Source organism: Gallus gallus, chromosome 2 (assembly GCF_016699485.2).
Source record: "Gallus gallus isolate bGalGal1 chromosome 2, bGalGal1.mat.broiler.GRCg7b, whole genome shotgun sequence".
In the NCBI taxonomy this organism is placed as follows: domain Eukaryota; kingdom Metazoa; phylum Chordata; class Aves; order Galliformes; family Phasianidae; genus Gallus; species Gallus gallus.
This window is the reverse complement of record NC_052533.1, coordinates 62,888,607-62,906,440: the sequence shown is the minus strand read 5'-3', so window position 1 is coordinate 62,906,440 and position 17,834 is coordinate 62,888,607. Positions and strand designations below refer to the sequence as shown.

General features: G+C 41.6%; 1 protein-coding gene and 1 long non-coding RNA gene across 3 annotated transcripts in view; one reads left to right on the top strand and one right to left on the bottom strand.

Moving 5' to 3' along the window:
- ELOVL2 (ELOVL fatty acid elongase 2) overlaps positions 1-17,834 on the bottom strand; it is a 41,448-nt gene that overhangs the window by 9,974 nt on the left and 13,640 nt on the right. The window contains exons 2-3 of the mRNA NM_001197308.2: positions 10,700-10,763; positions 4,571-4,758 (exon numbers count right to left, since the gene is read on the bottom strand). Of these exons, the coding sequence (NP_001184237.1) occupies positions 4,571-4,758; positions 10,700-10,763 (252 nt within the window). The remainder of the gene's footprint in view (positions 1-4,570; positions 4,759-10,699; positions 10,764-17,834) is intronic.
- The window catches only part of LOC121109719, a 30,038-nt gene continuing 17,934 nt past the window's right edge, over positions 5,731-17,834 (top strand). For both annotated transcript variants that reach the window (XR_005857314.1, XR_005857313.1), the window contains exons 1-2: positions 5,731-6,986; positions 13,023-17,772. This is a non-coding gene — a long non-coding RNA (uncharacterized LOC121109719). The remainder of the gene's footprint in view (positions 6,987-13,022; positions 17,773-17,834) is intronic.

Genomic DNA, 17,834 nt, shown 5'->3' with positions numbered 1-17,834 from the left:
GTTTAATGCACTGGGCTTGCAGTACTTGTGCAATTCTGCTTCATTCCTTTGGCACCCAGCAGGCAGCTCTGACTCTTGCTCTGGATTGATAGGTCTCACATGCAAGACCTGCTTACTCACATAGATAGGTTACTTGCTTACAAGCTTCACCTCCTATGGATTTGTAGTAAGCCTGTGGAGCTACCTGAGGATAAAGGCACTTGAGTTATCACGCCACTCATATGCTAATGACACATCTCTAGGTCTTTTTAATCTCACCTAGATGGTGCCAGAGCCCTGGTTTTCTCAGTGCCCAATTGACAAAGGACTTGGGTGGGAACATGACTAGCTGAGATTTAAGTTAAATAGGGCAGTAGCGATAGTGCTGGGGGGAAAGCAAGCTAAGACACTGATAGAGATTATGTCTTTTCCTGTTAATGATAAAGAGTAGCATCACGTGAGTAACTTCTCAATTCAGGCATCAGCATTTGTCTGCCTTGTTTCCAGGTATAATTCAGTAACAAAATTGTGAGGATTTCAACCTGCAGGTCCATGGAGTGTTGCCAGAGAGCTGACTTGCCCATGAATTAATTTTAAAATACATAAAGACTTGGCTGCTTTTTACATTAAGCTGGTTTCCTCTTTGTAGTTGGCACCTTTACAGTATTAAGCATAGATTTGTGTAGAGAAAAGGCATGTTTTGATTCAATGGAACTGTTAAAGGCTTTGATTTTTATTAAAGTGACAGTAGCTGTTTCATGCATATTTTTAACAATATTTCTGGAAACTGTTGGATATGTAGGCTTGAACTAGTTCTATTAACACTTAATGGTAGAGAGCAGTATGCATCTCCTAACAAGCGTCTGGCACAGCTTTCCCTTAAAGTAACAGGAATGGAGGGAATTATCTTCTGACCTCTTTGCAGTGCATCTGCAGCCTCCCTAATTTAAGCACAAGACTTGTGTCTAAGTTTCAGAGAACTAGAAAAAGCTGTGCTCCAAGAAAAATTGTTTGTCTAGCTCATTGTCTAGGTTATGGCCTAGTAAACTGGACAGTTTTGTATTGGGATTTTGGGAGGCCTTCAAAGGCCTCTAACTCATGGCACACAAGTGTTGATACCCTACCCTTTGAGGATAGTAAGGTTATCTGACTTTATGGTACATCTTGAACACTTGAGGGATTGGTTGGACTCACAGTTAATGGAGCTAAAACTGGCCCTGAGATACCTCATGCCCGTGGTGTGATGCACGAAGCTTCTGGCTCAGAAGTAGAAATCTGCCTTTGAAGATTCAAAAACATTTTGTTAAGAGTCCTTGCTACAACTTTTGTCTTCCTGCCTTGAGGTTGCATGACTTGACTGTAGTCAAGGGACTGTTAAACTAGGTTAGGCACAGTGAAGAATTGCAGCACAGCTATCCTCATCAGTTGGTTTATCATGTTTCTTATTAAAGCCAGCATATTGGACAGTCTGTGTTTGGGGTTGTACTCCTAACATAGACAAGGTCTTTTTCTTTTGAACATCTAAGAAGTACCCACTTCATTCTGGAGTTATCTCAAGAAAAGATGTGTGGCATCTTGTAAACAAAAGCCAGAAGAAACAAGTAGAACAATTTGTTATTCATCTTTATAACAGAGTTCATTATTTTGTGATTTATCTCTGTTACAGGGGTCAGAGAGTTGGAGGTGCAGTGGGAGGATGGAGGAATAAGGCCTTTGTTATAGATCTCTCTAATTAAGAATTAATCCTGAATCATACTCACTGGAGAGATCAGCTGTGTTTACATAAACCACTGTGGAGAAGGTTCTAAATATAGGCAACTCCTGTCTTAAAGAGCTTACCTTCCATTTAAGACAGAGGGAGTAGAAGCCAGAGAAAGGCTTTGGAAATGAGGTGTTTTGAAATGTTGAATCACTGTACCTTTATCACTACTGAAGATTTCTGCCCTCCTGTTTAGTGAATTACTGGAACAGGTAGCTCTTAGAAGTGGTAGATGCCCCATCCCTAGAGTCATTCAAAATCAGGCTGGATGAAGCTCTGAATAGCCTGATGTAGCTGTAGGTATCCCTGTTCACTGCAAGGGATTTGGACCAGATGGTCTTCACAGGTCTCTTCCAGCTCAAACAATTCTATGATTTGCCTGTTTCCCTTCAGCAGGGACGTTCAAGCTCCTCAGGCAGGTCTGCAAATCTCAACATCCACTATGTTCCTTCACAGGAAAAGCTGTGAATAGGCACCAGGCAAACAGGCTATGAAAAAGAATACAGAGACACTGTAATGAAAGAATGGCTTCTGCAATGTACAGCCAGCCTGGCTGGTAGTCCAGAACTGTGAAATCTGCAATAAAGCAGCCATGTTGTCCCAGGGTTCTAGATAAATGCAGAACTGGTTGCTGGGAGGCACTGCCAGCCATTCCTGGCTGCAGTTTGGGTGATGTAAGTCAGCAGTCTCCAGCTACAGAGGCCAGGACTGAAGGGACTTATCTGAGGACTTGTGCAAATCAGTGACCATCTGCAGTGAAGTTACCTTTGGGAAGGGCAATGAGACAGCTGGAAGGGAGCTGGCTCCCTGTCCCCTCCCTGGAACCATTCAATGCCAGACTGGATGGGGCTTTGAGCAACCCAGTCTAGAGGGAGGTATCCTGCCTATAGCAGGGGGTTGGAACTAGATGGTCTTAAATGGTCCCTTCCAACCCAAACCATTCTGTGATTCAATGTAGTTCCTACAAGGATATGAAAATAGCAAAACATTTATTTAATTCACCTGCAACTTGCCAAAACTCTTATTCACTTGCTTGTGGCAGGCAGAATCAGCCTATAAGGGGGTAGGGAGCAGTGTTTTCGTTTTCAGTACAATCAATCCTTTTTGTTGAGTTTTGCTACTAAATACATACCTGTACAGATAGGTTATCTGTATAGAGATCTAAACACTGAAGTGTTGATTTAAATTCTGGAGAAAAATCAGTATGAAGTCATCAGACCTTCCAGCAATGATTGGGCTTGTTTCTCCTTAGTTCTGGGCCTCATCCTGTGCTCTCAGATACCCAGAGTGACTCTAGAAATCAGTCAGAGGTTTGGCCAGGACACAGCTCTATGTAGCAAGGTCAGTCCTCTTCACAAAAGCACAAATCTGAATTGCTGTTTAGCCTCTTGACCTGGCCACACACCCGGAGTTTATCTCAGATTAATTTTAAACTTGAAACCTTCTGGGGGTCCTGTTTTGGCTTCAGAGTGAAGCAAAGTTTCTTGTCCAGCTACAAGAACAGTTTGTCCTTGTTTTTTTTTCTCATGGAAACTGCTGTGTAGTTGAGAGCCCATAAAGCAAGAAATGCTGAGAGAGCTGTGCAGGCAAGGATGTGTGATGTCAGCTCAAACCTCTACAGATCACACTAACACCAAGCAGATCCTTCAGTCTGGGTTTCTCATACCCTGAGTCCTTTTTTTTTTTTTCTGCCAAGTCAAAAAATATGTATATATTTTGTCTTCTAGTGTTTGTTTCTTACAGCCCCTTAGAGATGCACGTAAATTTAAAAGTACTGAAATTACCACAAGACTGAGAAAGGGGAGCTCCCAGATAATACTAAAGGGAGGGATTAGGATTATTCCATGCATGGCTTCCTTGTGACTGAATCATCAATTGAATTCAGTCAGACAATGTAAGAAGTTGGAAATGGAGCTGAAATGCAACAATAAATGCATCCTCTTACCAGAGAGGAGAGAGAACAGTGCTTGTGTTCCCTGTCTCAGCCTGCCAGGTCTGTGCCTTACTACCAGTCAAAGTCTGTGTTGAATGAGTCCATCCTCACTGGACTTAAAATGACTTTCACACTTGCTCTGTTCCTACAAGATGGTGAAAGCACGCATGTCTTTGCAGAGGAGAGCTGCGTAAGATCTTTGCTATTATAAAAATGATCAGATGCATTCATACCTCCCTTCTGGTTCTGAACAGATCCTGATTTCTGTGAGCATATTCCTTCCTGATAAACGCTCAGAAAATAATCTGTGAGACCACATTCAGCCTCCAAGTCCCCCCAGCACTTTCTCTTGGCTGAAGTGGCAGGTTTTTATCATCTGTCTGATGTTTAATGTTGCTGCTATCTGGCCATGTGACGGAAGCTTTTTAGTCAGGACAGCAGAGAAATACCATTGAATTGCCAATACCATTAATCAGTACTAACTCTCATGTAAATCGGTTTACATTTAAATATGGGCATTTGTACGAAACAATAATTCCACCAACAGTCATGCAAATGAAAAACAGTCCTTGAGCGTACTTGTGTGCTGAGCAATGAGGTGTGGGCATGTTTTAGCTGAGCAACTGCTCAGATTCAAATCCAAGCTTGTAAATGCTGCCCTGGCAGTGGTCAGCTGTCTCCAGGGATGGGCTGGAGCTCAGAAAGGACAGCTGAAGCTGGCTGAGAGCTAAGCTGAAGAGGTACTCTGCAAGTTGCTGTCCAACTGCTAACAGCTTGACGTTAAATGTACTTTGCTGTTGGTGTCAAATTTCCTGGTAAAACTATGCTTCTAAGAACTGTTTGCTAACAAATGTACATTTCCCACCTTTGTCAGCTGTGCTGTATTGAAGAGCACTTACCTCTATGAGCATATACAAGGAGAGCAGCGTAATCCCAAGGTTATATACAATGAGGTGAGCCTTAAGAGAGAAGGGCTGCCTATTCTTCATGAACTTGTTGCCCAGCCATATGCAGAGCAGGTATGCGACGGTGAGGAAAAAGGTGGGAAGGTAAGAGTCCAAAAGGAGCCATCCTCTAACTCTGGCATCTGAAAAGAAATGCATGCAGCAAGCAATTAATGTTATAGTAAAATACTGCTAAAATATGGCAGGTTTTATTGTGAAAAGCCTGAGTGTGGATCTGCCATGCTCTGCTCGCATTAAGAGCCATCCACTGCTCCCCTAAGTGGCATGCTAGTGCAGAGAATGTGGTGAAAGCCACAAAAAGAAAAGCCCTAATAACCTAATGTTGCCTTCACCTCCTCATTTTAACAAGGATGAGAAAATGAAAAGAAGAAAATAATCCTGTATGCCTTCTTATTAATGTGTTAATATTTAATTAAACCCTATCTTAACCTGTTAATGGATGGACAGCTTGAAGATAGTATTAAATGTAAAGCATGCATGAGAATTTGTCCATTCACACATTATTTTAATTTTGCATCTGTTATGTCCATATGAAAGAAAAATAATTTTTGCTAGAAAACATTTCTACAAAGCTTCTTCCAAAAACATTGCATTTAAAAAAGAAATTGTAGATGATTACTTTGGTTATCAAAGATAATTACTAATGTAAAAGCTTGCTTTCTCGTAGTTTCTGTTCCATTTGCCTGATTCTGAAATGCAATATTAAGGTCAAATCCTGCTTGCCTTATACACACAAGTAATCTCATTGACAGTAATCAGATAGTTCAGTGTATATGAGCAAAGCCTAATCCTGGATGCCAATCTGCAGGAACTGTTCTGTTGCCCTATGAGCAACTGGATGTCATAAGTAAGAGAATTATTGTTTTTCTATTTTTTTTCAACGTAGAGCAAAACTTAAAGTTAATTCATCACAACAACATTCTTTAGATGCTTACCTAAGGAAATATCAAGGGGCATCATGGCTGGGTTTTCAGAAAGGCTATTCTAAATCTGTATGTGAAGAAGTCAGAGAAAAGCTATTGTGCAGTTCGCAGTACTTTCTGCTCTCAGAAACTGTTTAAAATTTAGTATGTTTTTGAAAAAGACTGACAGTAGGTTAATTAAAAGGTGTTAGGTTAAAGGAAAGGTGTTCACAATGCATGAAGAGATATTTTACTGTTATTTTCAGGTATTTTCAGCCTGTGGTGAATTTGGAAAGGACTGGTCAGTGGGTGATGCACACACCAAGTGTGCCTGGGTGTTTTAAAAACTGTTGCATGTCACTGTTTTGCTTTGTTTTGTCTGGCTATTCTTTCTTCAGAAATGCGTATGCAGAAGTATACGTAAAGTGGCGTTTTAAATGCTTATGAACATGGCTTGCTTTCTTGCTCATTAGTCTCCCTCCACTTCCTACCTCACTTCCATTGCAGTGGCCGTCACTCTCAGCTGTTGGATTTGAGCTCCACATGGGATGTAAGCTCTTTTGCAGGAAAGCCTTTCAACCAGACTTAAGTTAGCATGGAAGTCCAGTGCTCTCCTGGTTTTGCTTCTCCCTTCTGGACTCCCAAAACACAGCTCCTCTCCCCAGCAGAGGAGGTGTATGGCTAAACCAGACATGAAAGCATAACCATGTATTACAAAGCACCATCCTTCCTTCAGGGTGGCCCTGCTTTGCTGTGTATTACCAATGTAGAGAGCATGTTTTTTATCTTCAGGTCTCAATGCCTATTTGAGGTCACCTTATTGTGAGAGTAAAATGCTTCCAACAACCCTCTCAAAAGTGACAGGAGGTTTGGGAAGCTCTGGAATGGATGTTTTTGAGGTAATTCTGCTCCCATGTGGCCTCTAAATAGGACACACAAGTCAGAGGATAGGTAAAGGTTGTATGTGTAAGTGTTGATCTAGGGTATATTTTAGGAGCAAAAGGGTTTAACTTATTTAATTGGGATCCTAAATGAAGATGAAAAAAGCAGTCGTATCAGCAAGAGTGCTCTCTAAAAAGGATCTCCCCATTGGAGGGTGCAACGTTTGGTTTATAAAGGTTGTTTGCCCAAAGGCCAGCTGGTATCAGTTAACTAAGCGGTATGTTTGCTCAAAAAGGAAAAGCAATTAGAAGAGGCAAGAATACAAATTAAACTAAACAGTGCCAGATCTGTCCTAATGTGCCCTCAGAAAGCTAGTTTTTCCTCTGCAGTGAGTGGCCACAGCCGTGTGGCCTGATCCATACAAAATCAAAACTGCTCATGTTTGTTAGGTCAGCATGACAAGTTTATTTATGACCTCTTCTGTTTCATTTTCAGGTGCCTAGAGAAATTGTTAAAACCAGTTTCCTTACTCATTGTTTTCCAACTTGACCTCGGTACCTTGAAAGGTAAGATAGTTATTAGCAAAAAGCAGCCAGAGAATCCTGACCATTTGGTTTCCGTGTCCTTGGATCACAAAAGAGGGAGGTTTTTAAGTGGTGGAAAGGCCAAGGAAGGAGGAAAAAAAAAAAAAAAGCTAGAGTATTTATATTGACTGACAGTAGGTTATTGTGTGTTCAAGAAATACAGTGTCTATGAGAGGAAGCATTATTTTTACACTGTTGAACCCATACAGCATCTGAATTTGAGACTGCGGCAGTGAATAAAAACCACAGTGTGAAAGTGCTGGACGACAACATGAGTAGGAGCAGGCGCACCCAAGCTGATTGTTCTGTGAATAAGCTCGTTCACAGTCGCTGGCCACCATGTGCCAGACCTTTGGGGTGAAATCTTGGCTCCTTTGAAATGATGGCAAGCCTCCCAGGCTCTTCAAACCTATCAGTCTTTTATCAGTGAGGCTTAGAAATATTTTGAATCAGGTCACTGCATAGCTTTGGCCAGCTGTTGTGTGAGTAGATTCAGATCTTTTCATATGCTAAGGTTAGATGGTTCTGTACCAATGCTTTACTACTGTTTATATTCAGTTGAGTAGAGAAAGAGTGCTTATTACTTTCTCCTAACTTTGTTAAAATACATCTATTCTTCTGCTTCTTTGACAGATTAAAAAAGCAACCTATTAACTAGATTTGGGTCCTACAATTCAAGGTTGCTTTGCATAATGTTAAATAATATCAGCAGAGCATGAAGGCTCTGAAAAAAGTTGTGCTTTTTTTTTTCAGAGCAATATGTCTATTTTACTCTTAATTGTTTTGTCCTCTGTATAAATAATCAATCCAGAAAAACATGGACAAAAATCAATTTGTAAGACCACTTCTTATCAAGAGATGCAACTGATAAGTATGTATGTGTCTTCTATTCCCTGATCCAAAGGACTTGGTCTGTAAGGTCAAATGTAAATTTGATCTAAATCTGTGTACAAAGTCCAGCTGGCAGTGAAGAGCAAAAGAGACCTTTATGTCAATCAAATTTGTATCTTTAGGAGCACACCCCTTGTTGTAGTTGTGCAGTACTGCAGTTTGTGCTAACTTGGTAACTACTACTATGACCAGAGATTGCCTCCAGGAACTCATGCCTGGTTTTGTCCTTGGTTTGGCATTAAGTAATGATAGCTGTAGCCATTATAGTGATACTCCCATTTCAAGAGTTGCTACCTAAAATGCAGACCACATATGTGGGATTGATCTGAAAAGAATAGAGCACTGATGTTTATTTTTAAGCTATCTTGTTGCGGAATGAATTGGGTGCAGTATATGAAAACTCGTACAGACAAAGAAGGGGAATAACTGGTTGGTTTTAGACAACTGGGAAAACTCTCCCAAGAATTCATTAGATTTTTGTTTGTGGGGCCATTCTGTCCAATTTGAAACAGTTTGTGACTGAATTATTTATGGGTTTAAACATATTGAAGGAATCTTTCTTACTCATGAAATGTATGATGCAGCATCATGACACAACCAGTTCCAAATAAAAGAGCACGGTGAAGAGGGATGGAGAAACAACCGCTATCTTCAGCATTTATGTCTGGAGAGGGATGGTGATGTACATGGCAAGTATTACAGATAATACGTAACTAAAGTGCTTTGTAAGAATCCAAAGTGATCTGTGTTGGATTCTGTGTTGGATTGATTACAACTTGCCCCTTCAAAAAATTTGTTCTGAACCAATGAGGAAAGAGAATTGGTGCAGAACTCTACTTCCATTAAAAAAAAAATAGTACTTTTATGTTAATAATAAGGTTTTGTTTTTTGCTAATATTAAAATACATCATTGTAGAGGCTGTTAATTAAGACAGATAGAATGAGTTTGTTTAATTACTTCTGCTGCAGTTCCCAAGCTGTTGTTTCTACACTAGAAAGCTTTCTTTCAAGCTTCACATCTACGGCAGAAGGGATGGAAAACATTTTGTACTCAGCCAGACAGCAAAGAAAAATGAGAATTTATTGATTTTAAGAATGTCCCAGTTTTCTTTCCCTTGTCCTCCTAAATAAGCAAGAACTGTTTCTGCAACCTAGAGAATACTACTGCAACAAAATGAGAGTATATAATCATCCATCCCCACCAGCAGCAATTTTGGCTTTAAATGCTGTTCCTGTGAAATTGGACACCCTGAAAACCAGGCCTACCAGCAGCAAGATGGCCTCACAAGACTCTTCCCTGAAAGCTGGTTCTGCTGTCTAAACTCCTCTTGCTTTTTACTTCAGCTGCTTGGCCCCGTTCTAATCTTAATCCTGATTTTTGACACTTCCATCCTCACCTTGCAGTAGCCCTTCTCTTTCTTTCTGCAGTCCTACTTCAGTATTTTTGTCCCTGGCTCTAACAATAGTTATGGTTATTACCTGTTTCAGTCCTAACAGAGCACTAGGCACCTCCAAGTTCTGCTAAACCAGCACTACAATTAAGTTATTCTCAGCCAAACTCTTTCAGAAAGAAGAACAGGAACTAGAAAGATGCATCTGTTCTTTCATGCCATCTATCAGGTTATTGAAATTGCAGATGTGATCCTGCAAAGTGCAAGGAGTGCTTTCTTGCTGCTGTGCTGAGCATCCTTCTGAACGATGGTCTTTTATTATATTATTATTTATTATTATGCTATTAATGGTTTGGTGAGCAGGACTAGGGAAGTAATCCTGCTCCTGTACTTGGCATTGGTGAGGCCTCACTTCGAGTACTGTGTTCTGAGGTGCCCAAAACAGTACAGAAAGGACATTGAGGTGCTGGAGCAGGTCCAAAGAAGGCTTGTAAAGGGCTTGGAGAATATGCCCTAAGAGGAGAGCCTGAAGGACCTGGGGATGTTTAGTCTGGGGAAGAGGAGGCTGAGGGGAGACCTTGTTGCTCTCTTCCAATACCTGAAAGGTGCTTACCCCAGGGGCTGGTGTCTTCTCACTGGTGGCAGGATGACTGGAAATGGCCTCAAGTTGTGCCAGGGGAGGTTTAGGTTGGATATGAGGAAAAAATTATTTACTGAAAGGGTTGTTAAGCACTGGAATAGGCTCCCCAGGGAGGTGGTTGAGCCAACAACCCTGAATGTGTTTAAAAACTGTTTGGATGTGGTGCTCAGGGACAGGATTTAGTGGAGGGTTGTTAGAGTTAGGGTAGTATAGTTAGGTTGTGGGTGTACTCAGTGATCTTGAAGGTCTTTTCCAACCTGAGTGATTCTATGATTCTGTGATTTGTTTGGCAAATGGACCAAACAATGCCTAGAATATTGATGAATGTCAGTCCCCCAAGAACAGAACTTCTACTTTCAGAAAAACCAAAAATTTCATTTTTTAATCTGTATGGAGATTTAAAGCTGAAATCTTAGGATATTTTCAAAAACAAAGGACTCTTAAAAATTAGTGATATTTTTAAGTTTGAAAAAAATTTCATTTCTTTCATCTGCAGCATGACACGTGACTGGTTTTAATTTGTATTACAGATAATAATGCATCAGTCAAAACAAGAAATGAATTGGCTTTCTATAAATGCAGTGCTTTGACAGATTTCCTACAACAGTGTTGTGTTCCTGAAAACTTCACTATTCTGCCTAGCTCATATTTGTCAATTACAAACTATTCACAGAGAAAATGTTGGCTGTTGACTGTTTCTAACTGTCAGAATATTTGAGTGGTAATCTGGGTGGACAAGGTTTCCCAGAAGGATTGTATGTGGAGCAGCTTACCTCGAGGTCCAAACATATAGTCCACAAATGCATTTACTTCCTGGTCAAAAGCTTTCAGGTGCTCCTAAAAATAAATAAATACATAAAAAATAAAGATATAGGATAAAAACGTTATCTCATGGCTCACATGGACAATACAATTAAACAAACAATAACCTGGCAAAGAGCATGTCATGCTCAAGTATTTCCAGGGTATGATACATCCTGTTTCCTGAAAAACAAAACAAAACAAAAACCTCTTTGAAAATGAAATTAGGGCAGATTGTTGTGTAGATGGCAGTAGAGGCCTCACTACTGGAAACCATGTTGGAAATGAGATTTTACAAATGAACAACAACCATCACAGCATACCCGTCTGTGATTGATGTTGTTTTCTTTCTAGTAAAGATTCTTTTTGTTTTTATTTTGTTTTCACAAATGAAATCACTGGCAACTCCTTTGGTAAACTTCCCAATGCTGTTTAGTTGTTCCCACACTAGCAACAGTGCATGACCTGAATGCACTGCTGCTTTACTCATAAAGAAGGAGAGCTCTGTGTTGAACCAACTGAGATTTCTCTAAGTGAGGCACTGGGTTCCTAAAGAAAAGTTTGAAGGACACTTCAGATCTCTAGTAACGAAGGTCAGGCTGTAGAGGGGAGGCAGGAAGAGGAAGCAGGAAGAGGAGGGCTATTTCACTGACTGTTTTTTGAAGTCAGTAAAGATGCTGAGCTGGCAGGCTTGGAACATTCATGGCTGTTGGTGACTGAGTACGGAGCTAAAATTCAGGCACGGGAATGGGCTGCCCAGGGAGGTGGTGGAGTCACCGGCCCTGGAGGTGTTCAAGGAACATTTGGATGTTGTGTTGAAGGACATGGTTTAGTGAGAACTATTGGTGATGGGTGGATGGTTGGACTGGGTGATCCTGTGGGTCTTATCCAGCCTTGGTGATTCTATGATTCTAAGCTGTGATCACTGCAGTCCTCCCCTCAGTCAGACGTGCTGGCCTCTCCAGAGCACTTCTTCCCAGACTCTGGTTCTGGGATTCAGTTTCCTGAATGCTGGTGCGTGAACAACACTTTGCCACAAGCCTGTTGTCAGCTAAGTTCTTCACCTGTGCTTTCCTGCGCTATCCTCTCACACATGATTCAGTAATTTCAGCACTGTGCAAATGCAGCCATACTGAGGAGAAAGACACAGAGTGATGCTGAGCTTCTCCATGGGACAAAAACTGCCAGGGGCTGTGCCAGGTGTTAGGGAGAATACAAAGGAGAGCAGCAAAGGTGGGGAAGGGTTTGGAGAACAAAGTGTGAGGAGCGGCCTACAGCTCCTCACAAGGGGAATGGAGGGGCAGTGTTGAGCTCTGCTCCCTGGTGACAACAGGACCTGGCATGGGGAATGGCATGGGGCTGCATCAGGGGAGGGTCAGGTGGGGGTTAGCAAAAGGCTCTTCATCAGAGGGCAGTAGGCATGGCCCCAAGTGCCAGAGTTCAAGAACTGTTTGGACAATGCTCTCAGAAAAATGTTTTGATTTTGGAGCCAGGAGTTGCACTCAGTGGTCACTGTGGGTCCCTTCTAACTCTAGAATATCCTATAATATAGTATCTCCATGATGGCTTAGGATGCAGCCACCATTAGTACATCTGTCTCTTAAAGATCCACATTTGCACACTGGCAGGTCCAGGTGCTGGGTTCTGGTTTGGGCAGGAAGAAATTCTTGGCACTCCCCTTGTGTTTCCTCCCTTCTTAAGTTTTGGTTCTTAGAATGTCCAAAGTGAACAGCTTTTATGTGAATACATGAGCACAGCTAAGGCCTTCCAGGGAGTGAGAGGTTTTGTAGCATCCTAGGCTGAAATGCTTTGCTTCTGCAAGGTACTGTTGTGCTTACCTTATCCTAGAAAGAAACACCACCACCACCCAAAACAAAGGTATATTGTTTTTCTCTCCTCTCCAATTATTTTTGAAAAAAGAAAACTAATTATTATTAATATATATATATATAGTATTTCTATATGAAATCTACTTTAGGCCACTTCTAAATGGAAATTAGAGACTAACCTCTTCAACCAATTCAACGGAGGAATGAGAATCATGGAATTATCATTAATAACGAAGAGCAGAGTGAAGGCATACATGATCACAGAATCATAGAATGGCCTGGGTTGAAAAGGACCACAATGATCACCTAGTTTCTACCCCCCTACCACAGGCAGGGTGGCCAACCACTAGACCAAGCTGCCCAGAGCCACATCCAGCCTGGATCCATAACACTAGGACTGCTTTTTGCATAGGTTATTCGTTTCACTGTTCTAACTTTTGGTATTTTTCCTCTTATGCCTGGCTAGGATGAACAGACAGCACGTGGAAGAGCTGAAGCAGTTGAAAGCTAAATCTATCTCCTTATGCGTGTGCTGACATGACCCAGTGGGGACTCGTACCAGTTCTCAGCTTTGCTCCAGTCTACCCTAATTAAGACTGGATCGATTCAGTGTCTGGTTGGCTTTTCACAGGTAATCTGAAATGTTTCTGGAGACCCATCAGAATAAATAAGCGTACTTCTTAAAAGTCTCCCAGTATTTGCTTCCCCTTTAATTACAGCTTACTTGAGCTTTCAGGAAGGAAAATGAAAAACACATCTGTTTGGCTGTCTTATGGATTTAAAAGTTGTTAAGGACAATATTTTTGTTAATATGGCACTACTGATTTGGGGAAAAAAAAATCCCATTTTGAAAAACGTAGATGGTTTTGTGTGTGGCCTGTCACCTTTCTGTCAGCACCTCTACAAAAGACCAGACTGTATTTCAGGCCTTTCGAACATGTCCTTAACAGTGCCTCTGGACAGGTTATGTGAAAATGTCTTGCTCAACATGATCTACTGTATTTTTAAAGACAAGCAATTAAATTAACCTGCACAAAAATACACGCTCATAGAACATACATCTCTCTGGCAAATCACTATAATAGCCTTTATCAATGAAGGAATTTGAAGTGAAAGGCTAAAGATAAATATGTATTTCATGATTTCCCTTCTGTTGTACAGAGCATGGCTCTGGGCATTGGCAATGCTGGCAGTTTGGCAGGATTTAGGACAGATTAGTGGTAGACCTGTTTACCTACATCTAAAGAAAGACATTAGGTTATTCAAACAAATCAAAGCCCCCAGGTGGGAAGATGGAGAGGTAAAATAAAGCCAGAGACGATCATGCAACATAAACATTCCTTATGAGTTTCAATATTTTTGTAACAGAAAAGAGAATAAGTGACTAACTTTTTGATCCTTTGGGAGAGACTGAAGTGCAAGAACAGGAATGGACAGCAGACTAAGGAATGCACCACAGGTCCTAGGTCCTCACAGCTGCAGCCACAAAGCCTTTGGAAGGAGAATGTGACCCCAGGCATGGAATCTTCACAACCAGGGAAACTAAATTTTGATATTCGAAGATTAAAGGCTCCTTCACATTCAGAGACAGCAATACTGGGCTTTCCTAAGCTGCAATGATGAACTTCTACTCAAAATGTTCTTAGAATACATAAAACGCTATTACAGGCAATAACTTTGATTAAAAGACAAACAATTATTGATTATTTACTAAGTATTAAGTATATGCAAACATCTATAGGTTTCTGAGGCTCTTCTGATTAGGTGGATTCTAAATTGCTTTATGAAATAGATTTCCTACAGATAAGTAAGCTGCATTCAATCTTGCACTACCCGGAAACCTTTCGTATTAGTAGTTTCTTTTGCAAACAAGAGCCTGGAATGGCATTTAGTATCTCAAGAAGTCCAGGATTATTTGTTATTTGCTCTTACTCAGCTGTGCAGAAATTAAAACACACTTTATACAAAAAAAGATCTCATTTCAGGCATCAAACAAAAACCAGAGGTAGGCGTTAGCTTCTGGAAGTGAATGCGATCTTTGATACGACTATGGCAGAAAATATATATATTAACTGTATAGTAATTTCTCTTATTGAGGTGGCATCTTTTCCTTGATTCCCTGGAGATTTCTGCTCCACAAATCGTCAGCTACTGAGCGGTACTGGAATTAATCTGAGTTTATCAGCATGTTAAAGAAACTTATTTTAGGCATCAGCACGTATTTGAATGCACGGTTATTAAAGAAGTAGTGGCTGCAATAGGGGTTGAAATGAAGAAAAACAAAGATTAAGTTAAATCTCAGGACTAGGGTGTAACTGCTTGTAAAATGAATTGCTTTTCATTGACTGGAGAATTTAAGATTAATCTGGAACAAAGGTGTGCAATGGGAGACAGTTCTTCATCAAAAGATTGTTTCAGACCACCTTGTGGGTTTTTGTCATCTTTATCTTTTATGATTTCTGTGTTTTACCTGTAGAAGAAAGCAGCAGAGACAGATGAAGCTGAAGGCAGAAAGGTGAGCCAGAGGCTGCAATGGGTTGTGTCATGGGGAAGTTAGGTGAACCTAACTGGGAGGCAGGACATCCAGAAGCTGATAGCAAAGTGTTGCTTTATGCAATTTACAATTTATGTATGGAGTTCACTGCTGGGTAATTTCACTGGAAGAAAGAAGAAGCCGGAGTGAACTCAGGAGAGAAGTGGCCAGCCAGCTGAGTGAGGACTGCTGCTTCTCCTGGTGAATGGGCAGGAAGGGAGGAAGGGAAAGAAGGAAGAAGTTAGCTAGAAGGGAACTTATCTTAAATCTTCTTTTTTAGCATTTCAGATTAATTGTTTCAAGAATCAGAAACTGGATTCTGTACTCTATGGAAATTTCTGTGCTCCACATTCCTGGATATTCATTCAACTCTGACTGACTAAGATTAAGGGATAGCCTACATTACAAAGACTTAATCAGCCCACAGATTGCCACAGCTCCTAGAAGAAGCACAGCCCTCTCGAATAAAGGGTGCTTTCCGAAGGACTTTTTTTGCCTATGTTGTGTGCATCTATGTGGGATGATGTGGTAGCATAGCAATCTTGCTGTTTGATTCCTTCCTAACAAGTTGCTTCGTGAAGCCATCAGAATTTTGTAACTGGACTCGTCCTGAGAAAGAATGTAAGTTAGTGTGACAGCAGTGACCCACGGCATGCAGTACTTCAGAAAGGATAGTTCTGCTAGTGCTCCAGGTCCATCCAGAGCAGTGCCCGTGTAATACGTGAACAACATTTGGTTGTGCTCTTGTTTTGCAGAAGATAACCAAAAACAGCTAATAGAGTCATCAGTAGTTCTTTCTATCTAAAGATAGTTATTATTTTACAGCTACAAGGAAAGAGAAATCTGTGTCTTTGTTTTGGAAATGCAAGTAGTATTTCTAAAATATCAGCAAAGGCCATGTTTTGTTTGAAAGCAATTTTCCAAAGACATTTTCCAGTTGCTATTACCAAATTCAGCACTTTGTGTGACTAAGAGGACAACATCCCTGCAGCCAAGGCTTATTTTTTGCAAATATCTGGAATATGGTTGAATACAGGCTGGCATCCTATGTGACACTGATAGCTTTGCAGGCCTGCTGGTTATCTGACTGAATAAGTTGGTGGCAGAGCTGAGCCATCACATAGGCTGCTTTCTCCATTTTCTCCTGAGGATGGAGAGAACAGCTGCATAAAGAGCGATTACAGCTGAGCACTTTCTCCTGTGCTGATTTAGTCACCATAGAGAAAGCTGAGTTGCTGGCGGTATTATTGAGGGTGAAAGGAAGACTCAAGTAATATTGCCTTGGTAGCTGCTTGATTTATACTACCTAATTGGGAACACTGTGTATTCAGTGGCTTCCTCAATAAGCAGAAGAGCTAATGATTCATTGTATGAAAAATGAATAGAGGAATGAAAGGTTTGTTAAGCAGTTACGGCTAAACGTAGCGTCAAGTTTTATCTTCAGTAGTTACGGCGATGGGGCTCCCAAGGTGGCTAGAATTTGAATAACAGTTATTTTTTTCTGAAATATTTTGTCTAGCTTCTCTTTTCTTTTCTTCTTCTTTTCTTTTTTTCAGAAAAAAACTGAAAATGAACAGGAATCTCACTGTGAGACCCCTAACAAGGATTCAACAAATGTAGTCCTTGCTGTACGGGTTGAAGACTGCAGTATTTGTGCCTGCTGGTGCTTGGAAATAAGGATGAGAGGATGTGGTCTTGTGCTGCAAATTCCTGCACGGCATGCCTGTGCTCTGCAGCCAACTGCAAGGACTGGGGCAGGATATCTGCTGCGCAGGGAACCCTTCCTGTCCCTTCTTTTCTCCTGCTGTTTCTGGGGGAGGTTATGGCTGGTTCCAAAGCAATTGGATGGTGCCATCAGTGGCACCATATCAGTGGGTAACTTTGTGGCCTGAAGGTGGAAAAACTGTGTTGTCCCTCTGTGAAGCACAAGTTTGGGTGGCCTACGTACAGAGGAGGACGTAGCTCTCCTGACAAGGCCCTGCTTAGACATCTCACAGTTCTCAGGGAATTACTCCCAGAGAGCATTAACGGAAAGAGCGGCCTACAAACAACAGGGCTCTGCCACAAGGCTCAATGGGAAGGCAGAGCCCTTCAGTGAGCTTGCTTCCTCCCACCCCCAAAATGTGTGCTGGGTGAGGGGCTCTTGATGGATGCTGAGGGTTAATCCCTGAGACAAGTGCTGCCATCCAGATTGTATTTCTCACTCCTCTCCTTCCTCGTGTGGGTGGAAATCGGTGCCTGATGTGGTTTGCAGTTGTCAGTGATGTACTTTCATCACTGTGTTGGGACAAATGGCATTGTCTACCAGGAATGGATGCGGGCTTGGCGGTAGAGGAAGGAGCATGATTCCCACCTCCCTGTTGCCTCTCACCCAGTGCCCTGTAGTGCTCCATCTAAAGGAGAAGGCTCTATAAGAGCCTTCAATGAGAGAAAATACGCAGCTAGAGCAGTGCAGGGTAAAGCGCTCCCTCTGACTAGGGAGTTGGAAAGGTAGGAACTTGGCTTTCCCCGCAGGCAGCAGGTTGTCCTGGAGCAGAAAAGGGCTAACATCTGCTTCAGGAGATGTCTGTGCTTAAGACGGCACTTTACCTGGTCAGCTCAGGCTGAGAGACCTACTCAAGAAGGCAACTTTTGCTGGTCTTCCACACAACGTGCCTGGCTTAGGAGTCTGAGCTGCTCTCAGGTGAGGAGCCAACACACTCCAGGCTCTTTACCTCTAGAGCAATGGCACTGATGCTTAGGTCC